This window comes from Spodoptera frugiperda, chromosome 4, assembly GCF_023101765.2.
Source record: "Spodoptera frugiperda isolate SF20-4 chromosome 4, AGI-APGP_CSIRO_Sfru_2.0, whole genome shotgun sequence".
Classification (NCBI taxonomy): Eukaryota; Metazoa; Arthropoda; class Insecta; order Lepidoptera; family Noctuidae; genus Spodoptera; species Spodoptera frugiperda.
The window spans coordinates 7,334,368-7,358,546 of record NC_064215.1 but is presented as its reverse complement, the minus strand read 5'-3'; the positions used below and the strand labels follow the sequence as shown (position 1 = coordinate 7,358,546).

At 39.7% G+C, this 24,179-nt stretch overlaps 4 protein-coding genes across 25 annotated transcripts in view; 2 read left to right on the top strand and 2 right to left on the bottom strand.

Annotated features, from left to right (window-relative positions):
• Window positions 1-3,965, top strand: part of LOC118272816 (neurabin-2) — a 33,143-nt gene extending 29,178 nt beyond the window's left edge. For 15 of the 20 annotated variants that reach the window (XM_050707900.1, XM_050707896.1, XM_050707893.1 and 12 more), the window contains 3 exons: window positions 130-336; window positions 1,473-1,606; window positions 1,997-3,965. In XM_050707900.1, coding sequence (XP_050563857.1) covers window positions 130-336; window positions 1,473-1,606; window positions 1,997-2,233 — 578 coding nt within the window. In that variant the 3' untranslated portion in view covers window positions 2,234-3,965. The remainder of the gene's footprint in view (window positions 1-129; window positions 337-1,472; window positions 1,607-1,996) is intronic. The other 5 variants (XM_050707905.1, XM_050707906.1, XM_050707903.1 and 2 more) reach the window with 3 other exon arrangements.
• LOC118272818 (p21-activated protein kinase-interacting protein 1-like) lies at window positions 3,803-5,740 on the bottom strand. The gene is made up of 3 exons (XM_035589514.2): window positions 5,547-5,740; window positions 5,167-5,458; window positions 3,803-4,955 (listed from the first exon to the last, which is right to left on the bottom strand). Exons 1-3 carry the CDS (start codon window positions 5,613-5,615, stop codon window positions 4,153-4,155), a joined length of 1,164 nt encoding a protein of 387 aa, XP_035445407.2. The 5' UTR covers window positions 5,616-5,740; the 3' UTR covers window positions 3,803-4,152.
• Window positions 5,741-6,007: 267 nt separating this feature from the next.
• LOC118272497 (uncharacterized) lies at window positions 6,008-12,768 on the top strand. 3 transcript variants are annotated; one of them, XM_035589048.2, is made up of 9 exons: window positions 6,008-6,165; window positions 6,278-6,552; window positions 6,816-6,978; window positions 7,240-7,411; window positions 8,502-8,612; window positions 8,784-9,003; window positions 9,141-9,367; window positions 9,513-9,609; window positions 9,992-12,768. In XM_035589048.2, the coding sequence occupies exons 2-9, from the start codon at window positions 6,314-6,316 to the stop codon at window positions 10,041-10,043; spliced, it is 1,281 nt and encodes a 426-aa protein (XP_035444941.1). In that variant the 5' UTR covers window positions 6,008-6,165; window positions 6,278-6,313; the 3' UTR covers window positions 10,044-12,768. The 3 variants fall into 3 exon arrangements, with proteins under 3 accessions (XP_035444941.1, XP_035444940.1, XP_035444942.1); XM_035589047.2 differs by having other exon boundaries at window positions 8,502-8,624; XM_035589049.2 differs by lacking the exon at window positions 8,502-8,612.
• A 198-nt stretch (window positions 12,769-12,966) lies between these two features.
• LOC118272385 (protein-L-histidine N-pros-methyltransferase) lies at window positions 12,967-18,305 on the bottom strand. The gene is made up of 4 exons (XM_050693553.1): window positions 17,937-18,305; window positions 17,063-17,313; window positions 16,274-16,449; window positions 12,967-16,020 (listed from the first exon to the last, which is right to left on the bottom strand). The coding sequence occupies exons 1-4, from the start codon at window positions 18,303-18,305 to the stop codon at window positions 15,797-15,799; spliced, it is 1,020 nt and encodes a 339-aa protein (XP_050549510.1). The 3' UTR covers window positions 12,967-15,796.
• Window positions 18,306-24,179: the final 5,874 nt, after the last annotated feature.

The window sequence follows — 24,179 nt, the reverse complement described above, 5'->3', positions numbered from 1 at the left end:
TAATGCTGCCAGTATTTATGTTTTAACCATGACAAGTTGTTAACAAGCTGCACAGTTGCGAGCCTGTGTGTGTCTGTGAGTGAATAACCTCGTGGCTGTGGAGTTGCTGGACGGTGTGGTGTGTGGTAGGTGCGAGTGCGTCGCTGGCCGAGCAGCTCAAGCAGGTGCTGGCCGAGCGCGAGCGGCGCCTGGCGGCCGCGGGGCCGGGGCCGGGGGCGGGGCTGGGGGCGGGGTCGCCGCTGTCGCAGGTGTCGCCGCCCGTGCCCGACGCCGTGCAGCTCACCAACGAGCTGGTGGACGAGATCCGCCAGGCCGTCAGCGAGGCCAACGCCCGAGGTTTGTACTGCTAACCGCACCACTCGCTGATACCATCTCACTCTCCTCGTTGCTTCTCTTCTACTTTGTCTCATTTTTCTCTGTTCTTTATGTTTAGTTTGGCAATCGTGTACAGCATTTTTACTGTTTGTGAGAAATAAAAATGATACGAGAAATAAAACATCATTTTATTTATAAAATATAAGGACAAGTAGTTTCTGTGATAAAATCCTACAACCCCATGAACTGTAGTCGCGCTAGGCTTGGACCAATATGTATCTGAATTGTAAATAACAGATAGTGGTGGTGGCAGAACGCGTGTTTACAGAATGATATAACACAATACGAATGTGATACAGTTAAAATACTAAGGCATAATTTTTAAATCGCAGCAACTTTCAAGAGTGATACGAAACGTTACTGAATCTGTCAGCCGCACCTTGTTAGAGCGCATAGGGTATAGATATTATCTTAGAAGAATTATAATTTTATGATTTAACTGATGTTTTACATTTAGTTTTCTGTTTCTGTCTTATATATTGTCTTGGTGTTTCGCATTCTTTGAATACGTGTTGTGGTGGTGGTGTTACTGTTAAGCTTTTATTGTATTATTTGGCCTTATCAAATTGTTATTTTTGTGAGTTTGTCAATTATTATTTTACAATACTTGATGAAAAGTAGGCTTATTGTAGATATGTAATTAGTAGATGTATTTTAGTAGGCAATAATCAATTTGGAAGTGGTAAAAATTAGACTAATAGAAGTGTGAACAATTCGGCAATGGTGGTCATGCTCTCATAACAGTTTTTTTATGAATGATCAAGTTTCTCTTGGAAATAACAAATTAAGTGTGGAACAAAATAATAACCAAACTTCAGAAGCGAATCAACAGAGACTCAGAGAGCAACAAAGAACGTCGGTGTTTTATTTTTGTTCTTGTTGCTCGGCACCCATATAGACCTAGTTTGTCTTATGGATAATAAACCTGCAATGTTACAATTTCAATATTTGTTACAATATTAATTCAACAAGTCATCAATCTTCGTCTTCTTCAGTCTTTAATCTTCGCATGATTGAGAGCGCGACCACCATCGTTGCATCTCCTGAAGAGGTAGGAATGTGTCCGTACGCAAGTTGACGTTGGGTTATGGTTATAGTAAAGAAAGCTCCGGCGTGTGTAGTCGGCGGCGAGGTGCCGTGGCAACCGCTGTCCAGCGCCGTGTCCGAGGCCAGCCTCACGCCGCCGCCGCAGGCTCAGGCGCATCCCGTCAACCACTGGACCAAGCAACAGGTACTACACTAATACCAACTTAAATAATTTAAGATCCACATTCATCTTCATCATCAACAGCCGGTAAAAGTTCGAAGGGGTATGTCTTGAAGAACTACGTTATGGCATAAGTAAATACCAAGGGAAGTAACAAGACAAGTGACTTCTACATACATAATTATATACTGCTCCCACGATGTTTTCGGTTTGATTTCGTAGTGGGATTTAAGTTAGCTGTTAATGACTATATCGGAATTAATTAATATTTTATTATTCCATGTATTTATTGGTCCTTAAATATAATATCAAAAGCGATTGAGAGTAACTAGTGTTTTATCTAAAAAATATATCAGGCTGGTTATTGAAATAAGCACAGATTAGGGGTGTTAGTATAGCGTGTGTCTCCGACAGGTGTGGCAGTGGGTGTCAGGGCTGGGCGAAGGCCTGGAGCGACACGCGGGGGCCTTCGCGGCGCGCGGAGTGGACGGGGCGCTGCTGCTGGCCCTCAGCTCCGCCGACCTGAAGCTGCTGGGGCTGGGCGGGGACGACCGCCGCCGCATGAAGCGACGCCTCAAGGACCTGCGCTCCGCACACGAGAAGCACCTCAAAGCCCTCAAGAAGGCGGAGAAGAAAGCCAAGAAGAAGTAAATCTATCACACGGCTCTGACATGCCATCACCAAAGAATGAGTCAGTTCACATGAACTTCCACCACTTTCTTACTGCTGTGCTAATAAACAATTCGTATACGTTACGCGTCATTTAATATGACAGAGATAAGAAATGTTTGCACGCTTTAAATTATACGTTTGTGTGACTGTGTTTCCTATTTTGAATATTTTACGCTTCATGTGAACTGCCTCCTGAGTTTCTCAAGTATGTTTATTTTTCTGTGGCAATTATTTATGGCAACTATAAGAATGAAATATAATATCTATAAAATGTTGACCTAATTTTTGTATAAATTATCTAGAATTTCCGACTCGTGTTCAACTTTCCTTTCTTGCCTTTTCTTTCTGTTTGAAAGTTCGGAAGCGTGTAGTTACATTCTAAGATATTATTAACAAGTAGGTAATGTTATGAGAGATGTTCATGTGACTGAAGCTCGCGATGGTATTGGTGGTGGGTATAAAGCTGTGTCTGATAGCATACAGAGTGCCATCTGACCCATAGCTTAGAGACTAGTGACGTTAGTGCTGCTTCAAACGAAGAAACGAATATTATTAATCGAAAATTAGACCTAAGTGAATGTGGGACAGGACAAGTAGAACTCATTTATCTAGACTGTCTATTGTAATCTATTTCCATACTATATTCGACAGACATTTTGTTGGTTTCTTCATCGTTCCTACATTTTGTATTAATTGTGTCAGTTTTTCTGGAAGTTCGAGATCATGCTGTGGACTGTAGGAAAAAAAATACTGGCTCAATCTAGTCAATAAGATGAATTAGATGTTCTAAAGTCATGAATTATAACATTTTTTCTTAGAAATTTTGAAGTATTTAAGATTAGGAATAAACTTTCTCGTATGTAATTATCACCAATTATAATAATGAGATTGTAATGCAGTAATTTATTTACGTTCGTGGCCAATGCAATGCAAACTGATTTTGATAATCCTTGGCATTTATTTATATTATGAATTATATTGCACAAAATGTACTTAGTGATACGGTGACTGATTATATTCTATTACGTCGCCAGCGTTTAGTATATTTTAAATTGTATAGTGAAGTAACATTCATGAAACATATTGTGATCTCATGTCATGTAAGAGTACCAGATTATCTTCCCAGCCCATGTCATAGTATTTATTCGAAACAGTTACTATCTTGTGAACTCTTATGAAATGCTATCTTCACGATTTATTATACATTCCAGTAAATTACTATTTCTACCTATATACATAGTTGTTTCTGTGTGGAGTTTGATCGTTTAGATGAGCTTTATAGTTTTTCTTAGGCGACATACATTATGGTTTATCTAATCTAACAAGTAAGCGTTACTGTCTGTGTATTCATGTGCGTCATTTGGTTCCATACCCATCATGTAATCATGTAAATATAGTTTCGAGTAGATAATGTGGAGACTACCAGAGTGAGCTTGAAATCATATTGTGTGACTGGATGTACGTTACGCATTTAGAATATTTATTTCATTTAAGATTTAATAATAAGTAGAGTCCATTGCCAAAATTGATCAGTACTTTTGTTTAATGTTGTTGTTTTTTTTTTAATTTACAGTTTCTTTTAATAATTTTAATATAATATTTATTTCGGGACCAAATTAATTTATTATGAACTTAATTATGTATTTGGGTGTGTGTTCAAGAGAAGATTTTTTTTATTTATAATTTAATAAACAAACCAAAGTCTACATCACATTGTTTTTTACTGTGTTCTTGTGTATCATGTACATTTTGTGAGAAGACAATGAAAATATAATCCTGCAATGTAGATGTGAGTTTTCTTGCTGCTAATATTAATGCATGAAATCTTATCCATAGGAATTATATTTATGAGGATATTGAAATGATACCAAATGGTCAACATCAAATACATATTAAATTTATTCAGCAGGTTTTAGTGCTTTCTTAGACTTTTTGTTGCGTTTTCTTTTCTTGAATTTCTTTGCTGGTGGTGGTTTGACTTCAGTATCTTCATCATTGTCGTCTTTGTCATCGTCACCATAGCTAATGGTGACAAAAGCCCCAGGTTTTCTCTTGGAGGGTGGAGGACTGACTTCCTCAGCTTCATCCGAGTCATCATTTTCCTCACTTGCTACTTTCTCTTCTGTTTCTTCTTCATCAGACTTGTCCTCCTTTTTGATAAGATGACTTTGCCTATTTAGTGTGACGCAGGTTATCCTACATGAAGCATTGCAGGAACAGAGTTCATCTAACTTAGAGTCATCTACAGACCACACCTTCAGTTCTCCTGAACTAGAAGCGGAATATAACATTTCATTTTCATAATGCAGTGACTTTACCCTCTGTTTGTGTGCCTTATAAGTAAGAGCTTGATTATCGGACACAGTCAGAGTAATGATATTGCCGTTTTCTAATCCAACATATATCCTTTCATCCGTCAACCACTGCACAGATGTTGGTTTTGAAGTACAAGTTATTCGTTTTTCTACACCAGCTTTACTTATTGTCCATACATCAACAGACTGTTGAGAAACTAATGAAAACCTATCACCTCCTGGAGAAAACTTAATTTCTGTAGGTAATAAGACACCTTTACTAGCGAGGTTGATGGTGAAGGCTGGGCGACCTTTGATCAAATTCCATGTTCTGAGAGTTTTGTCACCACCTACACTGAGGGCGAGTTTGTCTGATGGATGCACAGCAATGGCTGTGACTGGCTGACCTGAAACAATATAAAAGTCAGTAAGTGAATGATTAATGATGAATTCAATATCTATGGCAAGGATTGGCCGCAAAAAGCTGTAACCAGAGAGTGGAAGGAGGGAGGCCTTTGCCCTGCAGTGAGACAATGATGGCTAAAATCTGAATTGTAAGTGAATAATAAGATATGGCCTTTAGTGTAAGCAGATTTTGAAATAAACATTACTACATACCTCCGTGTGCTTTTTTCCATATCTTTTCTATTTGCCAGTTACCTGTCCTGGTAACAATAATTGAACCATCATCACTGCCAGTTAGTAGATGTGTACCGCCGTTGGTAAAAGCGACGGTATTTATCGTCCCATCGTGATTCATAAGGACTGTGTGCTCTTTACGAGTTTTCATGTCGATAACCACAACTTTATCATCGGTGCCACCCGATGCAAGGAATTTGCCTCCTATAGACATACATCTTACCGATGCTGTGTGTGAATGAGTAGCAAACGTTTGTTTTAATTTCATAACCTGCAATACATAAGCAAAAAATAAGATTTAGCAGTTATTTTCCCAAAATTAAATCACACCATGTTATGTATGACAGCAAGGCTCTTACCGCATCTTCAGTGCGTATAGAATATCCAAGTACGAAGCCTTCGTACGTGCCTACAATTAACTCGTCCATTATAAACGGAATATTTATTTTAATATAAATAAATCTTCACTTTGGCATAAAGTAATAGTTATTTTGCAATGATCTAACCTCACAAGTCACAATCACAAGCATGCGCGTTTTATTATGAATCGAAATGTCATATTTGTTGAAATGCTGTCACTGTCAAAAATGACAAGTCCAAAATGTTGGGACATACTCAATGTACCAAAAACCGGTAATAATATGAAATTATTTCCCTTATCATCTAATTAACAATAGTAAAAAAGAGGTAAGTCTCAAAATTGTATGGTGACTTTGCATAAGTATTTAAATCAAAATTAATTAACATTGATTGGTTCGTTGTTTAATGAAAATAATAATACTAAATAATATTAGTATAGTTAGATACATACATCACTAGTTCGTTTTTATTCCTCAAAAAAATTGACAGCGTCAAGAGAAAAACGAAAACCTCACTATTTCTATTTTTTGTGTAAGATATCGAATGGATAAATCTGTAATTAAGATTTAATTACTCAAATTCTTATTAATTCTTTAGCACGAACATATTATCATTCTGGTTAGTATGCGTGTACAAGGTTTATGAGTCGTGTTTTAGTGACCGTCTGGCTATCGCTATCGATCTCCGTGGTTGGCATTATTTGCTAAATTGTTTGTTTGTTATCTCGAAGGATTCCCAAAAGAGGACATATTTAGACATCTACAAGATGGATTTGGCGGAGACGATGAAGAGTGTACTTGCAAAAAGCACTGGGACGTCGAGCGGCGCGGCGAGTACGTCGAGTTCGGCAACACCGCACGGAGCAGAGGGCTATGTCACTGAGAAACTGTACATGCTGCTGCAGCTCTACCTACAGAACAAGGGCTGGAGCCCCAGTATAGAACTGCTGCAATGTTTCAGTGACCTCAAAGAGTCATCCATGCTTCCCAGTGCTGCATATTTGCAGTAAGTGATTTTTTTTATAAATATTAGTTTCTTATAAGATTCTTATAGTCAAAACCAATAATGATAGTCACTATAGTCAGTAAGTATACTATATCAAACTGACATTATAAATGTGTTCATAAAAAATATTTTACTTGCAGACAATACTTTTTGAATGAATATTTTTTTATGAAATGATAAAATTATAATAAATTACAATCCTAATAAAATTATTACTACCTATGTATGTTTAACTTATTTACAATTGCAATGTATAATTTCAGAATGATGGCATCCAGAGTAGGTTTAGATACACAAGGAAGACTGATTCTGCGCGAGAATGGGAAGATAATATTGCCATATGAACATTTTGCTAACGCTGTCATGTTGAAACATATGAATGGACCTCATGGGCTCCATCTAGGGTTAGAAGCAACAGTTAGAGCTGTGAGTACTTACTACTTTCATTATTTTTTATTTAATTTCATCAAGCTTTCCTAATCTATGGGTGATGCAAACCTTCTAAGGGCCCATCTTTAGAAAGATGCACCATTTAACCATTTTCATTTTTCCTTTCCCTAACTTTACAGTTTTCTACATGTGAATCCTCAAGATGACTAGATTGGTTGTAGTCTAAAGAGTGTCAAGCAATAACTGGCCTACAAAGTGTTTCTAAATGCAGTGTTAATGAAGTCATTATGATTTCAGGTTGTAGAATCATACACAATAGGCAGGGAGCAGTTTGGAATGGAGAAGGAGTTTATAATAGAAGTAGTACAGAACTGCCCCAACCCTGCTTGTCGGTATTACAAGAACCAGCTGGAGATGACGCAGAAGTCCATACAACAGCATCTTTCTCAACAACCCACATATATTCCAGGTGAATAATAAATTAATTTATACTTATATATATCATAAATATCCGATATTTAAATATGTAAAGCAATATTGGATATTTTCGAACCTGTTTATGTACGGTGGGCCCTATATTAACAGTATTGTTCTTGTAAGGTGATGGATTCTGTCTTCTGGTAAAAACCTTTTTGGTTGCATTTGTCATAAACTTTGTTAACACTAAAAAATATGGTGAATTTGTTTTAAATATCTGATTTAATATTAAGTTCCAATGATTATTTCTATCATGATATAATACTTGCATACTAAAATTGTAGACAAATTAAAAGAAATAATGAAACTAAAGAGAAAATCAATGTGTGCATTCACACTCCAATTGATTCCTATTAAAATTAATTACAACACAAGTGCATATACATTTGCATACTGTAAATTCTTGTTACCCTGGCCTAGTTTTGAGATTAATTAAATGTTTGACTACAGTGCCTTCGATTTTAATACATTACTTAATATTGAATGATAGTATGTAGATATTAAATGCCAGTCTCAATAACCAACCTGGCGAGTTAGTTACTTGAGCTATTTTGTCACATAATAATAATTATCAGTACATATTTTATTACTGGCCATAAAACAATAATTATGTACCATCAGATAAGGTATTGAAAATATCATTAATTAAAAACTGTTATCGCAACAGCACTTTAATAACCAATTATAAAGTCAAGACTGTTTTCTTTGATTGCATAATGCATGCTTGTAGTATGGTGGTGGATGTACTTCTAATAAAGAGAAAATAATTTATAAATTCTACAACAACTGAGAGTTTGGCTGGCAGATTTATTCCTTTTAACTCTTATTCTATACTAGCTACTTCCGCGTGGTTTCACTCGCTCTACTAGGCTCCTATTGGTCATAACGTGATGTTTTATAGCCTATAGCCTTCCTCGATAAATGCACTTTTCAACACAAAAAGAATTATTTAAATCGGACCAGTAGTTCTGGAGATTAGCGCGTTCAAACAAACAAACAATCAAACAAACAAACTCTTCACCTTTATAATATTAGTATAGATTCTATTATATTTCTATCATGGTGCATTGTGTTTGTGTCAGATGCGGGTGCCACAAACCTGCCTGACAGCCAGGCAGTGGAGCGTCTGTTACGCAGCACGGCTTTAGCACAAGACTACCAGCTTCCTCTAGCACCACATCTCGCCGCTCTCAGTGAGTTGTTATGTAAAAATCACTTTTCTTTATCCTTTTTTGTTGTATTTATTTATTTATCTTGTTTTATGTTTTGGTTCTTTACTTTTATTTTAATTAATTTCATAATTGTTTATCAAGAAGAGAGAAATATGTATGTATGCTAAAATGTTAATATGGTTTCAATTCCAGCTAGCCTAACAGGTGAGAAGTCAGATCGTCGCAGCCAGGACAAGCTGTCGCAACACCAGCAGATGCTGCTGCAGCATCAGAACAGGTCGCTGGGCCACCAGTCCTCCATCGACAAGTACTCGCACTCACAGCAGCGCTCCTCCAGCTCCTCACAAGCCAGTCTCGAGACCAAGTCTAAGCATCACTATTCAGATGAACATAAACTTACTGACTTTCTAAGGTGAGTTAAAACGTCGTCAAGATAATAATTATGTTAAAATTAAAATCGTACTCGTTGTATTGATTAGAACACAAAAAGAATTCAATTTTTAGTATAGTCATGTATGATTGTTTAAAAATGTTTTTATTATTTCTCAGGGCAAATTTGGAGAGTCTGGAGTCTTTGTCTGGTGGTTCCGGGTCTGGCTCGCACGGAGAACGCGGGGGCGCGGGTTCAGGCGCGAGCGGGGGCGGGGGCGCGGGCGGCCAAGAGCGTGTCGTGCGCGCCTTTGCAGAGCTGGCGCGCAACTTGCAACGCATGCGGCCCTGCGTGCGCCCCGCCATGTGCAAGCCCTATGGCAAGCAGAGTGAGCAGCTACAGAAGAGTAAGTAAAGCACTGAGCTGCAATAAGACTTGAATAATAAAAATTTAACTTACAATGAACATAAGTTAAAGATCTGTGTTTACAGTTTGTGTGTAGTTCCTGTTTAGAAGGAAAATGTTTTAATGTACAATTGTTACATTTCCAGTTCTGTTGGACACCATCCAGTTGGTTCAGTCGCTCCGCAGTTACTTGCCGCCACCACATATCCAGGTCACCTCGTGGAAGAATGATGATAAGTTGCGGTAAGTCCAGTTGCACAGACATTTCAACACCTAAATGTGCTACTACTAACCTTGGACATTAGTGAGAACTAAGGACTTATCCGATATACTATTTGATAATGTCAAGCCATTAATACCTGTAGTGATTTATCGGATCTTACGCAGCATTGCGTCATCTAGCAAGCGTAAAAACTTCAAACTCAACAAGACTTCACCCAGTCAGTAGGCATCCATCTTGATGTACCTATTTGATACCAATTGTAGCTAAACTAGTCATTCTAAATATGGTTGTGAAAGATATAGAAAGGATAGAAGATTGGAATCGTTTGAGATTGAGAGATTATATTTTAATTATTATTTTTCGTTTCTAGTTTGTAATAGAATAATGTTGTATGTATACCAGCTCCAACAACATGGAGGAGATGGAGAGCCGTAAGATAGTGAGCGGTAACTAGCCGCCGGCGGACAGCGACGCCGAGGGCTGAGTCCGCCCGCCGCGCTCACTCAACACGGTTTGACACAAGCCACGGCTACCGAGTCACTGAGTAATTGTCCTCCGTTGCTAACACATAATGAAATTCATCATGCAGTACATTTTCGCAAATTACCTGTTACAGATTTGTAGTTACAGTAAAAAGTAAATATTTATGGGGATGGCATTAAATGGGATTATTGTTTCTATTGCTTCAGTCTTGCCATGCGTTGACTGTATGATTTTAGCATTCACGACTAGCATACATATGTGACAAATCTAATAATCTCGTATGTGTTTGCACACAGGACAAATACTCAGGCCACATAAAGTTATATAAGTTCGTATTTAATCAAGATCTGCATATATTCGTAAAGGTAATTCTCGATAAAACTTGTCATTAGTTAGTGAGTAAGATTGAAATAGTTTATCCATTTAGTTTGGAATGTTGTACCTTGAGAGTGAAACCGTGTTGGACACTGGGCTGTCGAGCGTCGGTATTACATTAGCTGTGCTGTGGACGACACGTCACTCTGCCCGTCTACGCTTACGCTGACTTATTAAGTATGGAGTGTGTGTACATTGTATAACGTCGCCACTTATCTTTAGCACAAAATTGTTTATATATTTAGGACTACCATGTGTTAGCCGTGTTTATTGCTTTATTTGTTGTTTTATTTTCAGAAGTTTCTTCTTATATTTTTCAAATATTGTAATTTCATATTATCTGTTGTACAAGTTCATACAATGATGTATGGTATTGCTTTCGTTGTTACTGCACGTATTTAATGGTTAAGGTATTTTATTTCTTCCGTAATTTCAAGATTCGTCCTAGTTATTTTAAGTTTAATCTCAGTTATTATCGTAAGTGCATTATTTACACTGTGATAGAAGTGTAATAGGAATAGATCTGAGCGAAGTCTTGACATGAATGTTACTTAGAAGATATGTAGTGAGCGCGTACAGTGCGGCTCGTCAGTCGCTAGTACTATGCGCGTATAATGTAAGGTTTGATCGCCATGTCTTGTCTTGTGAGTGATAGGGAGGATAGTATCTTATTGAAGACTGCAATTTTTCACGTCTTAGCTGATGTTGCCTGTGGATGTATAAATTAGGATCAGTAGGTTATGATGAGGCGCCTACTGTACACTGAGATACTCGTCGTCTCGTACAAATCGGATTTTTTATTGATAAGGTTTTAATAGGCGTAAATTATTATTCGTAGGCCGCGTTGTATCTTACCTATTATGTTATGTGTTTATGTCTCAGTGTACAGTAGAGTAAATAGAGAGGTCGAAGGAGCTTAGCTGAAGTTGACTTTGATCGAACTGTATCACTGATGGAGTCACTATTTACTTCCATAACATCATCATGTGAAATAATGGACTACATAAGTTTAATGATTAGTGCAATAATTAGGCAAAGCCTACTTTAAATTTAAAGTTTTGTATCTTAGTACTGTAATTCTAAATTATAACATGAAGTATCATGTCCGCATCACAACGGAGGTGTTTGTGAGGTTGTATAGCGTAAGTACTTGACACTGACATGGTCTCGGTTCATTGGATTGTTGTACGCATCACAATGTATTTGATTATTGTCAAATAACATTAATTGTAAGCAGCTTTTTGTAGGTAAGGGCGTTGTACACTTATGTTGTATTTCATATTCGTATTAGCTGTTTATATTGAGAACTGTACTCGGCAAACTAGCTACTTTACATTACAACTGTTGTTCGGTACGTTATCCAAATATTAGACGAGGCTACTACGTTTTCATCGACAACTAACAATAACTTAGTATTATTAAGTTGACCGTCAAAATCTTACTCTTGATAAAAGTATTATAAACTTCCAAAAGAATCTCTCTCTGTATTAGAATTATAAGCTTTCTAGTCAAAAATGGATTTCATATTGCATTTTATTGATATAATTGGAACTGTCTTAAGGTATTGGAAATTTACTTTCATTGTGACTTATTTGGTTAAATGTTCGCTCTGTCATTGCAGCGGGTGATTGTATTATGGCCGTAATACTTTGATGATCTCACAACAAGGACGTTGGACATAGCTTACACATACATCATGACATTGCATACATTTTGGCTGGTGGGCCGCGACTCGCTGCGGTGACAGAGTCTATCTGATTCTTTCATACTTGTTTTTTCTCCTAGTGATGGTTCATTCATACGTAATATCATAGTTTTTGTATTGTATTGTAGACTTTACGGACACATTATTATCATCTTCATTCTAATCTTCATCGGAAAGCATTTATTTGGTAATAGATACCAGTAATTTACATAACAGCGAATAACGTTTGGCATCTGAATTCTGTGATAAATTTTTTATTCAATCAAAATGTAATTTTGACATTGTAATGCAATACCAATCGGAAAATTAGTTACTATTATACATTGTATACATATTATGTTTCGGATTTGTTTAGGTTTATTGTTCAGCTGGTGGTTGCTCGGTATAGACTGATTCAACTACACTTGACACGCGGAGGTGTCTACAACTACCCCCTAGTATTATTTCACCGATTACAAGTCATTTCGGTTATAGCAGTCATCAGCTGTATTTGTGTTATATCAAAATTGGCCTTGCCATGTAATTTATTATTTGTATTTGAAGATTATTTTATAATGTAAAGGTGGTAATATAGAAATGAAAAGCAGTGCTTAGAAATAAATAAATAATGATTAAAGTTTTCTTTTATTTGTATCCCACCAGTATATCATATTGTATGCCTAAAGTTATAATTACTATTTTTACATATAATCTTGAGTTTTGATTATTATATTTGATAAACATTTTATTTTTATATCTATTTAAATAGTTCGCAAAGACCACGAGAATTATACGAGGGATTTTCCTTCGCAGTAAGTAAATAAAACGACAAATGTGTAGGAGATAAATTATATTATTTTAAACATTTAATATTACATCAATAATAAAGTGGACAAGTAACCAAATGATGCAGTGGAATGATCAGACAGATGATGAAGGACATAGCCACGAGAATACTAAAGTTACGATACTTTATGACTATTTCAAACATTGAACATCGTGAAATGGATGAATACAAAATATAAACTATACGTGTGGAATGTACTATAGTAGAAACACACATTTGGCACAATTTTTAAGTACACGATAAGTACAATAATAATAATATATTTATAAATATCGAAAATATCAATTAGTTTGTCCCCAAATTCTCAAACTACGCTTCTCATGAGTATTTTAACGCTATTAGCTTGAGAATTCAAGTTATATTCAGGTATAGGCAACATTTGAAAAGATTCATCAAGAATTCCGTTCATGATATTTATCTGTAATGATATATAGTGATTCTGAGTGCATAACATTGTCCCCAATCTCAGCAGATGTTGCCTATACCAGAATAATAAATAGGCCTTCACCATGATTTAAAAGTAGCCCATAACTTGGGGATATAATAAGAATATCTCTGAAAATACATAATTATACTATAATGAGTATTATTTGATGGGAGAGTCGTAATATAGAAATACGTTTCGCTAAAATAGAAAATATGATTCGTAGATATCTCGGCTCATAGTTAGCACTGTTGGTTGATAGATAATTCTGTTCATGGATAGCATATTTTACGTTTTTTAATTTTAAAGTCTTCTCTTTAGAGACTGGTTCACAGAAAGCATCTTTAATGAAAACAACACACATGGACATTATTTTCTACCAACCAAGTTTTAGGCGAAATGTGCTCTCTCAGCATAAAAAAATCTATTCACCATGCTTTACGCTTGTAGTAGTGTCGCACAAACGTATTTCTATACTACGCTCAATTAATGGATTAAGCATTTACAACTATGATAAATACACTGTAGAAAAACGTACAAAACACCTAATTTTTATCATCATTAAACACGGTTAATAATATCGCATTATATAGATATATTGATTTACTAATGATATTGCAATACTACCGATGCTCGGACTCCACCAAAACGGAGATGTGCGAAGATGTCGGAAGCAGACTCGAGAACAGATGTTTTTTCAATATTTATACTTATTCTTGTTTCTGTATGAGACACAATAGAACATACATTGGGTCTCGCGTAGATATGCGTTTCGACATATGTACAACGGGTTAAAGCATTTTATTTCAAGCAAGGGATATCCTCCGAAGACACATCGAGGCATACAAGCTAGTCTAGATATAATATCTGCATCTCAGGTGAGTGGTATCTAGTATGGGTGAACGGAGTGTGAATAACGACATTCTCTGCTCATCTCCTCTCCGCTTCAGTGGAGTCTTCAATGTGCGTAAACAGCAAAATATAATCTTACAACTACTTTTGTTTTTGTACAGATTATTCGATGAATTCACTACCTTTCGTTTTGTCGGAAACGGACAACTTTCAAACATCTACGGAACAGCTACGGATTTCATAAGAAAATTCTGCTAAACATCAACAGCACTTCATGTGTACACATCTAAGTGTACGTTCCCATCTCATTGGCTGACGATATTTTACGTTTAAAAACCTATTTACGTCGAAGTTTGAAGGGTTAAATTAATTTTATAACATTTACTGCCGCTATCAGAGAGATTTAACAATTATTTAAACTATTCCTTAGTAACGACTCTTTTCCGAAAACAATTGCTAAGGGCTGAGTTAAGTAACCATTAAATGACTCTGAATGCGGCAATTAGTAACAAGCTTAAAATATGAATAATACGTAATTCAAAATAATTTGATTGATATGTAGGAACATTACATTGCGAACGAACAAGCAAATTATAAAACATGCAAAATAAATAATTAACAATACATTGACAACATGAAACGTAAATGCCTTCAACTAATATCTAAGTATTTGATGAGTGTTGTATGTAGCTAAGTATGTGTTGAAATGATTTCATATGTCAATAGAATACGAAGTACACTAGGAATGTAATTGTGTAAGTAATCTTATGCACCCTCCAGTAACAATTGAGGGAGCGCGCCCCATAAACCTGTACGTTCGCATCTTCAGACCTATAGGTCCACTAACATTTTCTTTGGCCAGCTGTCGCGGTATGCGAAAAAGCATGCTTTGGTTTAACTAATCCAAGTATGAGATTACACGAGCCAAGGTTTGTTAGATAAGTAATTAATTACAAGACGTTTTGTTGGTTGGACAAATTGGGCTCTTAGTACGAGTTTGCTTTACGTTTAACGATAATGAAACGAGCCGGCCAATCACAGTGCCGAACGTAGTCTCGTTTCGGTCTCGTTAAAAGTACAGCAGACTCATATTAAGGCCTTTATGTTTACCAAGTGTGTAGCACCTTATGAATACTTTTTTCTGCGAAAGCGTTGCTGGCTTACAAGAACGTCACTCAGCCCAAAATAGGACGAAATTGAAACTTCTTAATCTAACCATCTTTACAGTAAACCCGTATGTGCAAGCGCATACAGTATACGATACTGATTATTTTACATTTAATGTAAGTACAAAAATTCTAATACCATGATTAAGTTGCCAAAAGTCAGTTTTAATACAAATTCTTATAAAATGTATAATAAGTAGTAAGTAGTACATTATGTTTCCAATTTCAGAAACGTATACTGCACTATCGCGTTTAGCACTAACATTCAAAAGGTTGTTTCAAAAACTTTCCTTTATTAATGAAAAACGTTACTTATATAGGTTACGAGGTGTAAGATACTTGAGTATAATATTCGTTGTTACAAGACGTTTGTTGTTTAAGTGGTGGGGTCTACTGCGGTAGGTTTGAACACGTATACGGAGTCGTCGAGCCAATAGTAAGCTTGAGCGAAGTCCCCTTCGCAGAGGTAAGGGGCTCGCGTCCAGGAAACCAGCTCGAAGCCAGCCTCCTCGCGCATGAACTTCACGAAGGCAGCCAGCTGATCTTCGAAGTAAGCTCCTTCAATCGGCAGACGTTCTTCTGGTTTATGATCCGACGTCACTAGAATTAGAGAATAGAATTACAGGTAAGTCATTGTGAGTTTCAAAGATAATTTATTAGGATAGATATCAGCCTATTCTGATTTCAGATATGTGGTTTGTTTATCCGATAACTTAAATCCATTGAGGAATGGATTACGTTTTCTGACTGATGTGATGATGATGATAATTATCAACAATTATAATTGGGTCATTCTGGGGACCACAATAGAAGAAAAATTATCGGCATTAAAGTGTAGAACTAATGGCCTTACCTTCCACGTAAGGTTTGTACGGCAAGACGAGTGCCAACATGAGGACTCCACCGGGCGCCAGCGCGTCTCTAGCTTGCTTCAGCATGGTCTTCGGCTTACTGCAGCGGTCCAACAGGTTCATCATGCAAATGCAATCGAACTGACGGTAGTGGTGCCATTTCTCCGTATCCAAGAGCCTGGAATTAAATGAAAGATTTGAGTTGTATAACTTGAGTTACATTACTTTTTGTAAAAATTATTGGTTTTTTATATTTTCTCTGTTGTATATGAAATGACTATGAGCTTTATTACATCTGCTAGCATGATAGCAGTTGCTAAAGCTGTAGTGTGGTACATTTAACGTGGTGTAAATGCTAAATACATCTTCAATAAATAACGGTAACTCTTGACCAGTACGTAAAGCGAATGGGACTTGAATACGTGGTCTTGGAACCTCAAGCTTGTGTGTTTGGGTAATGCATTATTGGGGTTTTGAGATTTCCTTACTTTTTATATTTCTTTGTACGAGTAGGTAATAATGACGTCTGAAATTGTTACGCTTGTTTGTCTATAGACCTGATTTTCATACCAAATTCATGACTAGGCAAATGTAAGTGTAGGGCGCCCTTCAGCTAGGTGGAGCGACGATATCCGCAAGGTGGCTCGTAGTGGTTGGATGAGAAGAGCTGAAGATCGAGCTCAGTTGTGTGCTATTGGAGAGGCCTATGTCCAGCAGAGCACGAACACGAGCTGATGATGATGATGATAGAATTTGCCAACTTTTTATAGTGTTTCTGTATACCAACTTACTTGTATCCCTTCTCGGCTAATGTCTTCCTCATGCTGGCCGATATTTCAGTGGCGTAGTTGTGCGGGTAGATGTGAGCGAAACGACGGCTGACCTCACCGTCTCCCGCGCCGACATCGACTAATGCGCCCGCGCCGATGCCGTGCCCCGTAGTGCGGAGCAGCGCACGCGCCTGCGCCTCGGACAGTACGAACATGGAGCCACGACCCAACCATCTGTAACAACAAAATTCATAATGAGAAGGTGCTTTGTACTAATTTTGTAGATATTCTGATATCTCAACAGGCTTTCTTGAAATTAACTTTATCGAACCTGCGAAGTTCAAACTTACAGAGATAGTCCAATAGTTCCCTGTGCCTATGGCATATAAGATGAGATCACGAGACGCTACCAAACAAAAAAGTGCAATGGATATGACACGTACGATACCTATCAATATTTTTTTCTGAACTTGAACACCTCTTTAAATTTGCGTCTACTTGTGTGGTGCTAAATCTTTTGAAGTTCAAATTAAATACTAGCTGGTTCCACCATACATAAGCATATGAGTGAACATGACTTCTTCCTGTATTTTTTACATTCACGTAAGACACATATTATGTTCAGTTAAATAGTGGATCATGATGAATACAGGGTACAAGAAAATTGCTTCAAAGAACAGGGTGTGTAACGTTCCACCGCCTGGAGTGAACATGCGATGGTATTACAGCCACGATTCAATGGAACTATTAATTTTCTTATCTAACTTAATTGTCCAAATAACAAAGTTCGTCCGATGTTTGAACCTTCTAATTTAAACGTAGATAGCTTCCTTGAAAGCGATTTGTGCGCTAGTCGTCGAGCTAGGCAACAATAGCGCAATTATCGAGTAGGTACTGGCTGGATCGTGTGGTGGTGGTGGTTGAAGGTGTATCGGCGGTGCACGGTGCCGGTGTGCCGGACTGCAATTACCGGGATCAAGTACAAAGCCCGCTGCGGGCTACAGCGCGACCGTGTGTCGGTGTGGCGGCGCGGCGCTGCCCGCTCGCCGGCAAATTGTGCGCCTGCGGCTCCGCGACCCCGCGACGTCTTCATCGCGCCCCAGGCACCAACACAAGTGGATAATGAGTAGTAAATCCCGCTCTCATTAGCTGAGACCGAGCGACGCTCCGATCGATACGAATTCGTCTGCGCCGGGTAAAGGGATAATCGGCGCTGGGCTCGAGCTCTGTTATTAGCCGTAGTACCATATATCACGTACGGCATTATCCGCGGCCTCCGGCGTGCGCGCCGCAATTACAGCCGCCCGAACAGCGCACACCGTTCAGTCACAATGCCCTATTAGGAAAGCCTTAGAGGTAGTGTTGCCTAAGTCTGAAACTGGAGTACCTTTCCGAGATGGTCGTCTGCATCTTGGGATAGCAAACAAGTAGAGAACATGTAGTTAAGTCGCGTTACACGACAGGTATAGTTTGATACATATGTATTGCGTCGGACACGGCGGAGCGTCGTCGTCGGTCGCTGGCAGCTCGTTTGCGGAGGCGCGCGGTGCCGATTGATTGCTTTATTGTCTGGTCGGTGGCTGGCGCTGCGAGCGACGCGCAATACATGATACATGAAGCGGCCGCGCGTCCGCAACTAATGAGCACCGGCACCGCGTAATTGTCACCGGCCGCCGCGTAAACTCGCCAGATTCCACACTCGATGTGACAACACACGATTGAGTCAACACGCAAAAAGATCGCGGGAATATGACGGCGGTTGTTACTGTGTTGTCGGCGGAATCAAGTGATTGATTTATTAGGATTATAACGAGCATAAGGACCGTTGTTGCGGTGACACGTTACCCTTCGCGTATGGAATAAAAACTTTCATGAGTACAGAGTGCGACATATCATTGTCAAGTTAATGTAGGTGGGTAGTATTCGAGGCGTTGAAGTAATAGGTAACAGAAACCACACGGAAGAGCGCGATCTGTCGACTTGTGTGAAAATAGTGCGGCGCAGGGTGACGTGTAAATCGAGTAGAGCAGTAGGTAGGTGGATAGGCGGGAGCGCGGGTAGATATCTATTTCAATAGAATGCGGTGGCTTGCAACAAGGAATCCGATGCGGTTATCGACGACGGAGGTGAGAGATGTGTCGCCGGCGGGGCAGGGGCGCGGGTGGCGCTCGTATCGCGATTGCATCGGAGAGCAAACAAGCGGGCGCGACACCCCGCCGGGGGCGCTCAAATCATATTACCCCCGGCCTCACACCCGCGCCGCGCCAGCGCCACACACGTCATAAGAGTGTGCGTCGCTATGGCGACGGCCCGGGCCGTGCATGATATTAGTACGTGTGCGGCTCATCTCCGGCCGTTTAAGCTTAACGCGCCACCGCCTCGCGCGGGAAATTAAAACCGGCTGCGGACCGGAAGGAGCAATCGACCCTCGCGCTGTCGTACGGTACGGCTCACGGCCGGCCGCCGCTCACACCGCACACACACCTCGTGTCGCTCCACTCGCTTGATTTACAACGCGGTACATGAGAACATGATACTCTGTACAACTTATACCTACCTCCCTTACACTTCTTAGGAGTGTGGTCTGGAAAAACAACACGTGTTTTCATTTCACGTTATAAAAATCCGACATGCAATTGGAAAGCGGCTTCTTTTTGTAATTAATATGTAAGTCGCAGTTCGATCATGAATCATGATAGATTTAACTTACTTCTCCATTATTACTTACAATTTTCATTACTATAAGCTACACGCTTATATCTAAAATTAATTAGCCCACACCTTTTATCGTGAAACTTATTTAAAGCAACATAACGTTTTATGTATCCATCGTAAACGTACACTAGATACACATTAAAATAGAACGTAGATGGGAGGCAGCTCCCCCTATGTAGATACCTACACATTTGCTTTACTCAAAGACATTGTCGCTTTCAGGCACCTCATTAGAGCGCGTCCCATGTGAGCCTACCCTCACCCGCCGACTCCCCCCCACACACACATGCACACACTTTCCAGCAATTCTTTCTCTCAGCTCGCAAACTTGGACGGATAATTACACTTAGATAAGAACCCGTCCTTGTTATGTGTTTTACGATAGCACCGTTTTATGTGAAACGAATTATATTATGTAATGCGATAGAAATTAACTTGGAAAACAGTAAAACCTTTTTAGCTTTAGGATTTTTGTATGATAGAAGTAAAAGCTGGGTAGACTGCGAGACTCGCACGAATTAGTAATGTGAGTGGAGTTTGATTGTCATTAAATGGTCCTGCCGTTGACTGTCGTGGTTTATTGGGCGGTTACAGGTATATTGGCCGCGGCACGCCACTAGAACGGTCATGGATACTGCCTGGCAGGCCAGCCAAATATACACATGATAATTCCGTAAGTTTCCGCTTGACATCAGGCCGCAATAAAAATCAAGTTCTATAGCATACAATCGAACGTCTGCCGAACGTTACGCGCGGTGTCATAACCCCGAACAGCACTCAAGCTGCAATAAACTATAAAAAGTGGATAGTAAAATGTATAAACAATGAGAGCACGGCTAAAACGTTTTAGTGTTAAGAGTGGGCCCATAAACCGTTGACACGCACCCGTAAAATATTAACGATACCTACAAGAAAAATGACGACTATCAATGTAGGTACCGATTTTCGGTCGCGAGGACGCGCTACAAATAATGGCGGTACCGAATTTATACGCGGACCCGAATTGCCCCGATTGAATATTTTACCAGGCCACGAATGCGTCCAACGATATTTTTCTATTTCGACGCCCATTTTTACTATCAATCGCTTAGTTTCCCCCTAATATTATTCCTGCTGTGTCGTGTCTGATTCTGCTTTGAATATCACACGGACTGTTGACAATATTAACGATCCATTAGAAACAATAACCTTCGAATTTAAACGACACTGAAATTATGTAAAATATGTGTAGGTACGTACCTACGCAGGTAACGTGACTTTACATATTGGTTATTGTATTCCAAAATGTCTATTTGTATTTTGTTTACTTGAAGATGTGAATGTTTGTGAGGTTGTTGAATGTTTATATCTTTAGCGTTTCGGAAACACAATAACCTTTAAAAGGTGTAAAGGCGTGGGCTCAATTCGAGTCCCAGTCAGGGTTTAAAATAACTCCTCGGAGGCGAATGGTTTATTGCTTATTGAGTAGCTCTGACGAAACGCGCCTCCGACGATAAAACATGGCCAGAGTGGAATCTCAGTCAATATCACAATATACGCGACGACATTGAAATTATCGCTCGGTGGGAGGCGATGCCGGCCGGCGAGGTGGACCTAACTAAAACAAAATAAGAATAGTTTGAAACAATGAGCATTGTCGCGATGTCTGTGCGTGTGCGGCGTGCGGCGTGGCGGTACAGCGGAGCAGCGCGGGCGCAGCGGGCGCGTGGCGAGCGGCGCGGGTGCGGGCGCGACAGCACCTCGTTAGCGGGCCGCGCGCGATTGGCCACCGCGCGGTGGGCGGGGCGCGCGACAAACTGCGCGCACGCAAATAGCGCACCCGCACACAAATTAAAACAATAAAATGAAAGTAATAAAACAAAGTGAACCCCGAAGAGTATCCACTATCGCGAGCCTTAATGGCCGAGCGGAGGCGGCCACGGCAGCCTCTCGATTTATTGAGTGAGGTGCTTCGCCCCTCGACCTCACACGACAAAATTGGTAAATGCGATTAATATATAAGTTTTATTTTCCCTGTAAATTATTCTAATCTATCAAGAAGCTATAGGAAACAAAATATTCGAACAGAATATACATAGACTCGGAGATGAAAATAGATGAAAGTCCGTAATTAGTATAAAGCACACACTCAACAACCAATGCGATTTAATAAATTTGTGTCCTGTTAACCTGTACCCATCGATGTGTTACACAATAAATATCACAATGAAGCTTTGGAATAAATTGTTCAACCACAAGATTAATAATTTAGGTCTTCGTATAAAACGATGCCAATTAATTACGATTTTAGAAGGTTCATGATTACCAACTTGGTTAATTATCTACCTAGGTAACGAATTAATTAATCGGTTCATTGTTGTCGTTTAAGTCTTTCGTTACACAATGATTCAGGCGTGTTCAACTATAACCTGAATTAAAATTACCTAACTGAATCATTTCCAGGCTTAGGTATCAACAAATCCCAACAACAGAGATCGCCAACATTTTATTATAGAGATTGCATTTGCGTTGAACCATCAACTCGGCAATTCCGCAGGCTTTCAATGAGGAAATTCCTACTGCGCTCGGGTTCCAGTAACGAATGTCGTCTCATTTACTAATGTGTCACATGCAGCCGGCGTTGTTTCAGGCAGGAGTGCGAGGGGGTGAGGCGGGGTGGTTGAGACCAAGAGGGGGGAGGCGGGTGACGGTCCGGGGGGTGGGAGGGATGACCAATGGCGTCGCACCGAGCCGCACCGACGATGCAACGTTAATTACACTATCATGATCAAGTGTGTCTCTGATAGCGTCTCTACGTTACAGGGAAACTTTAAAGTTATGTCTAGGTATCTTCTTCTTTACTACAATGTGCAGTACCTACTTTTGTGCTTGTGAAGCGATATTTTGTGATCACAAATCAGGTCTGCAGTTATAATTTTCAATTCGTAGGCATCATTTTTAGCTAGCTTCGCCATTAGAATTGATTACAGAACAAAATTGTAATTAAGAAATTGTCAGTACGTTACACTTCGATAAAAACAAGAATTTGTAAACAAAATCTCTTTCAGTAACGTATTTTCGAATAAAAATAATACACCGGTCATTCACAAAAGGACAGCCCTGAAACCACTCTCCAGCGTGTAAGGGTTTCGCTTCAAGTGTAAACAAGAGGCCGGACGAGCGCTGTCCTATAAAGGATACAGTGGAACATGTGAGACGCGGTTGTGATTATGAAAAGGCTCGTGATTACACTAGGCGTAGTTAGAGGCTCATTAGACGGTGCTGGGGGTGCACGGCCGGGCCAAGGGGGGCGCTCATCTCGACGGGTGCATCGCTGGCTGCGCGCGCAAACAAATTAAAACGTAAGACGCGCCCTAATCAATAGCCGACTCCGCCGCGAAGCCGAATTAACTCGCCCGAATGAAAAAAATGAACAAAATTATATTCGCGCGAGACCTCAACCCCTGCGGCCGCCCGCCGCCCGGAGGAAATTGCTTTTCTTTCAGTGGGCGCGCACACACGCGGGGCGCCGCGACGTGAGCGCGAGAGGGTTAGCACCGACACACACAATATTATAATTTACGTTTCCTCGTATATCGAGGTGTAAGTAGGTACTTTACCTGGGCGTTTCGCGCCTGCTCAGCCCTCGGCTCACGCTAAATCTGAGCTTTATACGTTCACTTGACGCGACGAGAGCAATATTAGTTTCCGAGTCAACTCCTTCCCTACTACAATATTTATTAACGCTTCAACAGCGCCATACGCGACTTTTTCATTTCCTTTTCGTTAAAACCTGTTTCGATGCTCCTAATATAAACTATTCCTTTGATACCTTCTGTATAAAAGATTAACGGGATTTAGAGAACCACTTTTTTGTATGTATCAGAAATATTTATACAGCAACCAATCTAAATGATTCCTGCGCGCGATTCGAAAAGGTTTTATACTTCTCAAAGTTCTCTGTTGTTAAAAGCAAGTAAGGTTAAATTAAGAAGAGGCTGAACAATATTGTACGAGTAGGTAGAATCTTACGATTTCCAATAAATCCAGAGGTCAGGGCAGACATTTCATTAACGCCTCTCGAACATCAATACATAAGAGATAGTGATTTCAGTAGGTACGGGAGTCCGGTTTCATTAACGGGAGCCAGTGCTGTAATCTGTGCGCCTTCCCGCCCAATTAACGCGTGGGCGATAAGACGTCCGCCCGCCCGCACGTCCCGCTGGCCAATGGCGGCCGCGCGGGGATTAATTAAGTAACTTCCCGTCTACCAACACCCCCTCCCCCCTCGTCGCCACCTACCCCGTGCACCTCACCCCCCCGGAGTCTGCGGACACGCCCGGAAAACTAACCACCTAATGAGGGGAGATGACCTCATGTGACTGTGTGCTTTGTCTATTCAACGTATGTGCAAACTACGTTCATTTGTGTGCTGCAAGTGTCG

Coding starts and splice junctions, on each gene's coding strand:
- LOC118272818 (XM_035589514.2), bottom strand. CDS start 5,615: ATGGACGAGTTAATTGTAGGCACGTACGAAGGCTTCGTACTTGGATAT. Junction 5,459..5,546: donor CTATACGCACTGAAGATGCG/GTAAGAGCCTTG, acceptor TATGTATTGCAG/GTTATGAAATTAAAACAAAC. Junction 4,956..5,166: donor ATGGAAAAAAGCACACGGAG/GTATGTAGTAAT, acceptor ATATTGTTTCAG/GTCAGCCAGTCACAGCCATT.
- LOC118272497 (XM_035589047.2), top strand. CDS start 6,314: ATGGATTTGGCGGAGACGATGAAGAGTGTACTTGCAAAAAGCACTGGG. Junction 6,979..7,239: donor TAGAAGCAACAGTTAGAGCT/GTGAGTACTTAC, acceptor TTATGATTTCAG/GTTGTAGAATCATACACAAT. Junction 8,625..8,783: donor CGCTCTCAGTGAGTTGTTAT/GTAAAAATCACT, acceptor TTTCAATTCCAG/CTAGCCTAACAGGTGAGAAG.
- LOC118272385 (XM_050693553.1), bottom strand. CDS start 18,305: ATGCCGTACGTGATATATGGTACTACGGCTAATAACAGAGCTCGAGCC. Junction 17,314..17,936: donor ACCACCACACGATCCAGCCA/GTACCTACTCGA, acceptor CTACAAAATTAG/TACAAAGCACCTTCTCATTA. Junction 16,021..16,273: donor GTACAAACCTTACGTGGAAG/GTAAGGCCATTA, acceptor CTCTAATTCTAG/TGACGTCGGATCATAAACCA.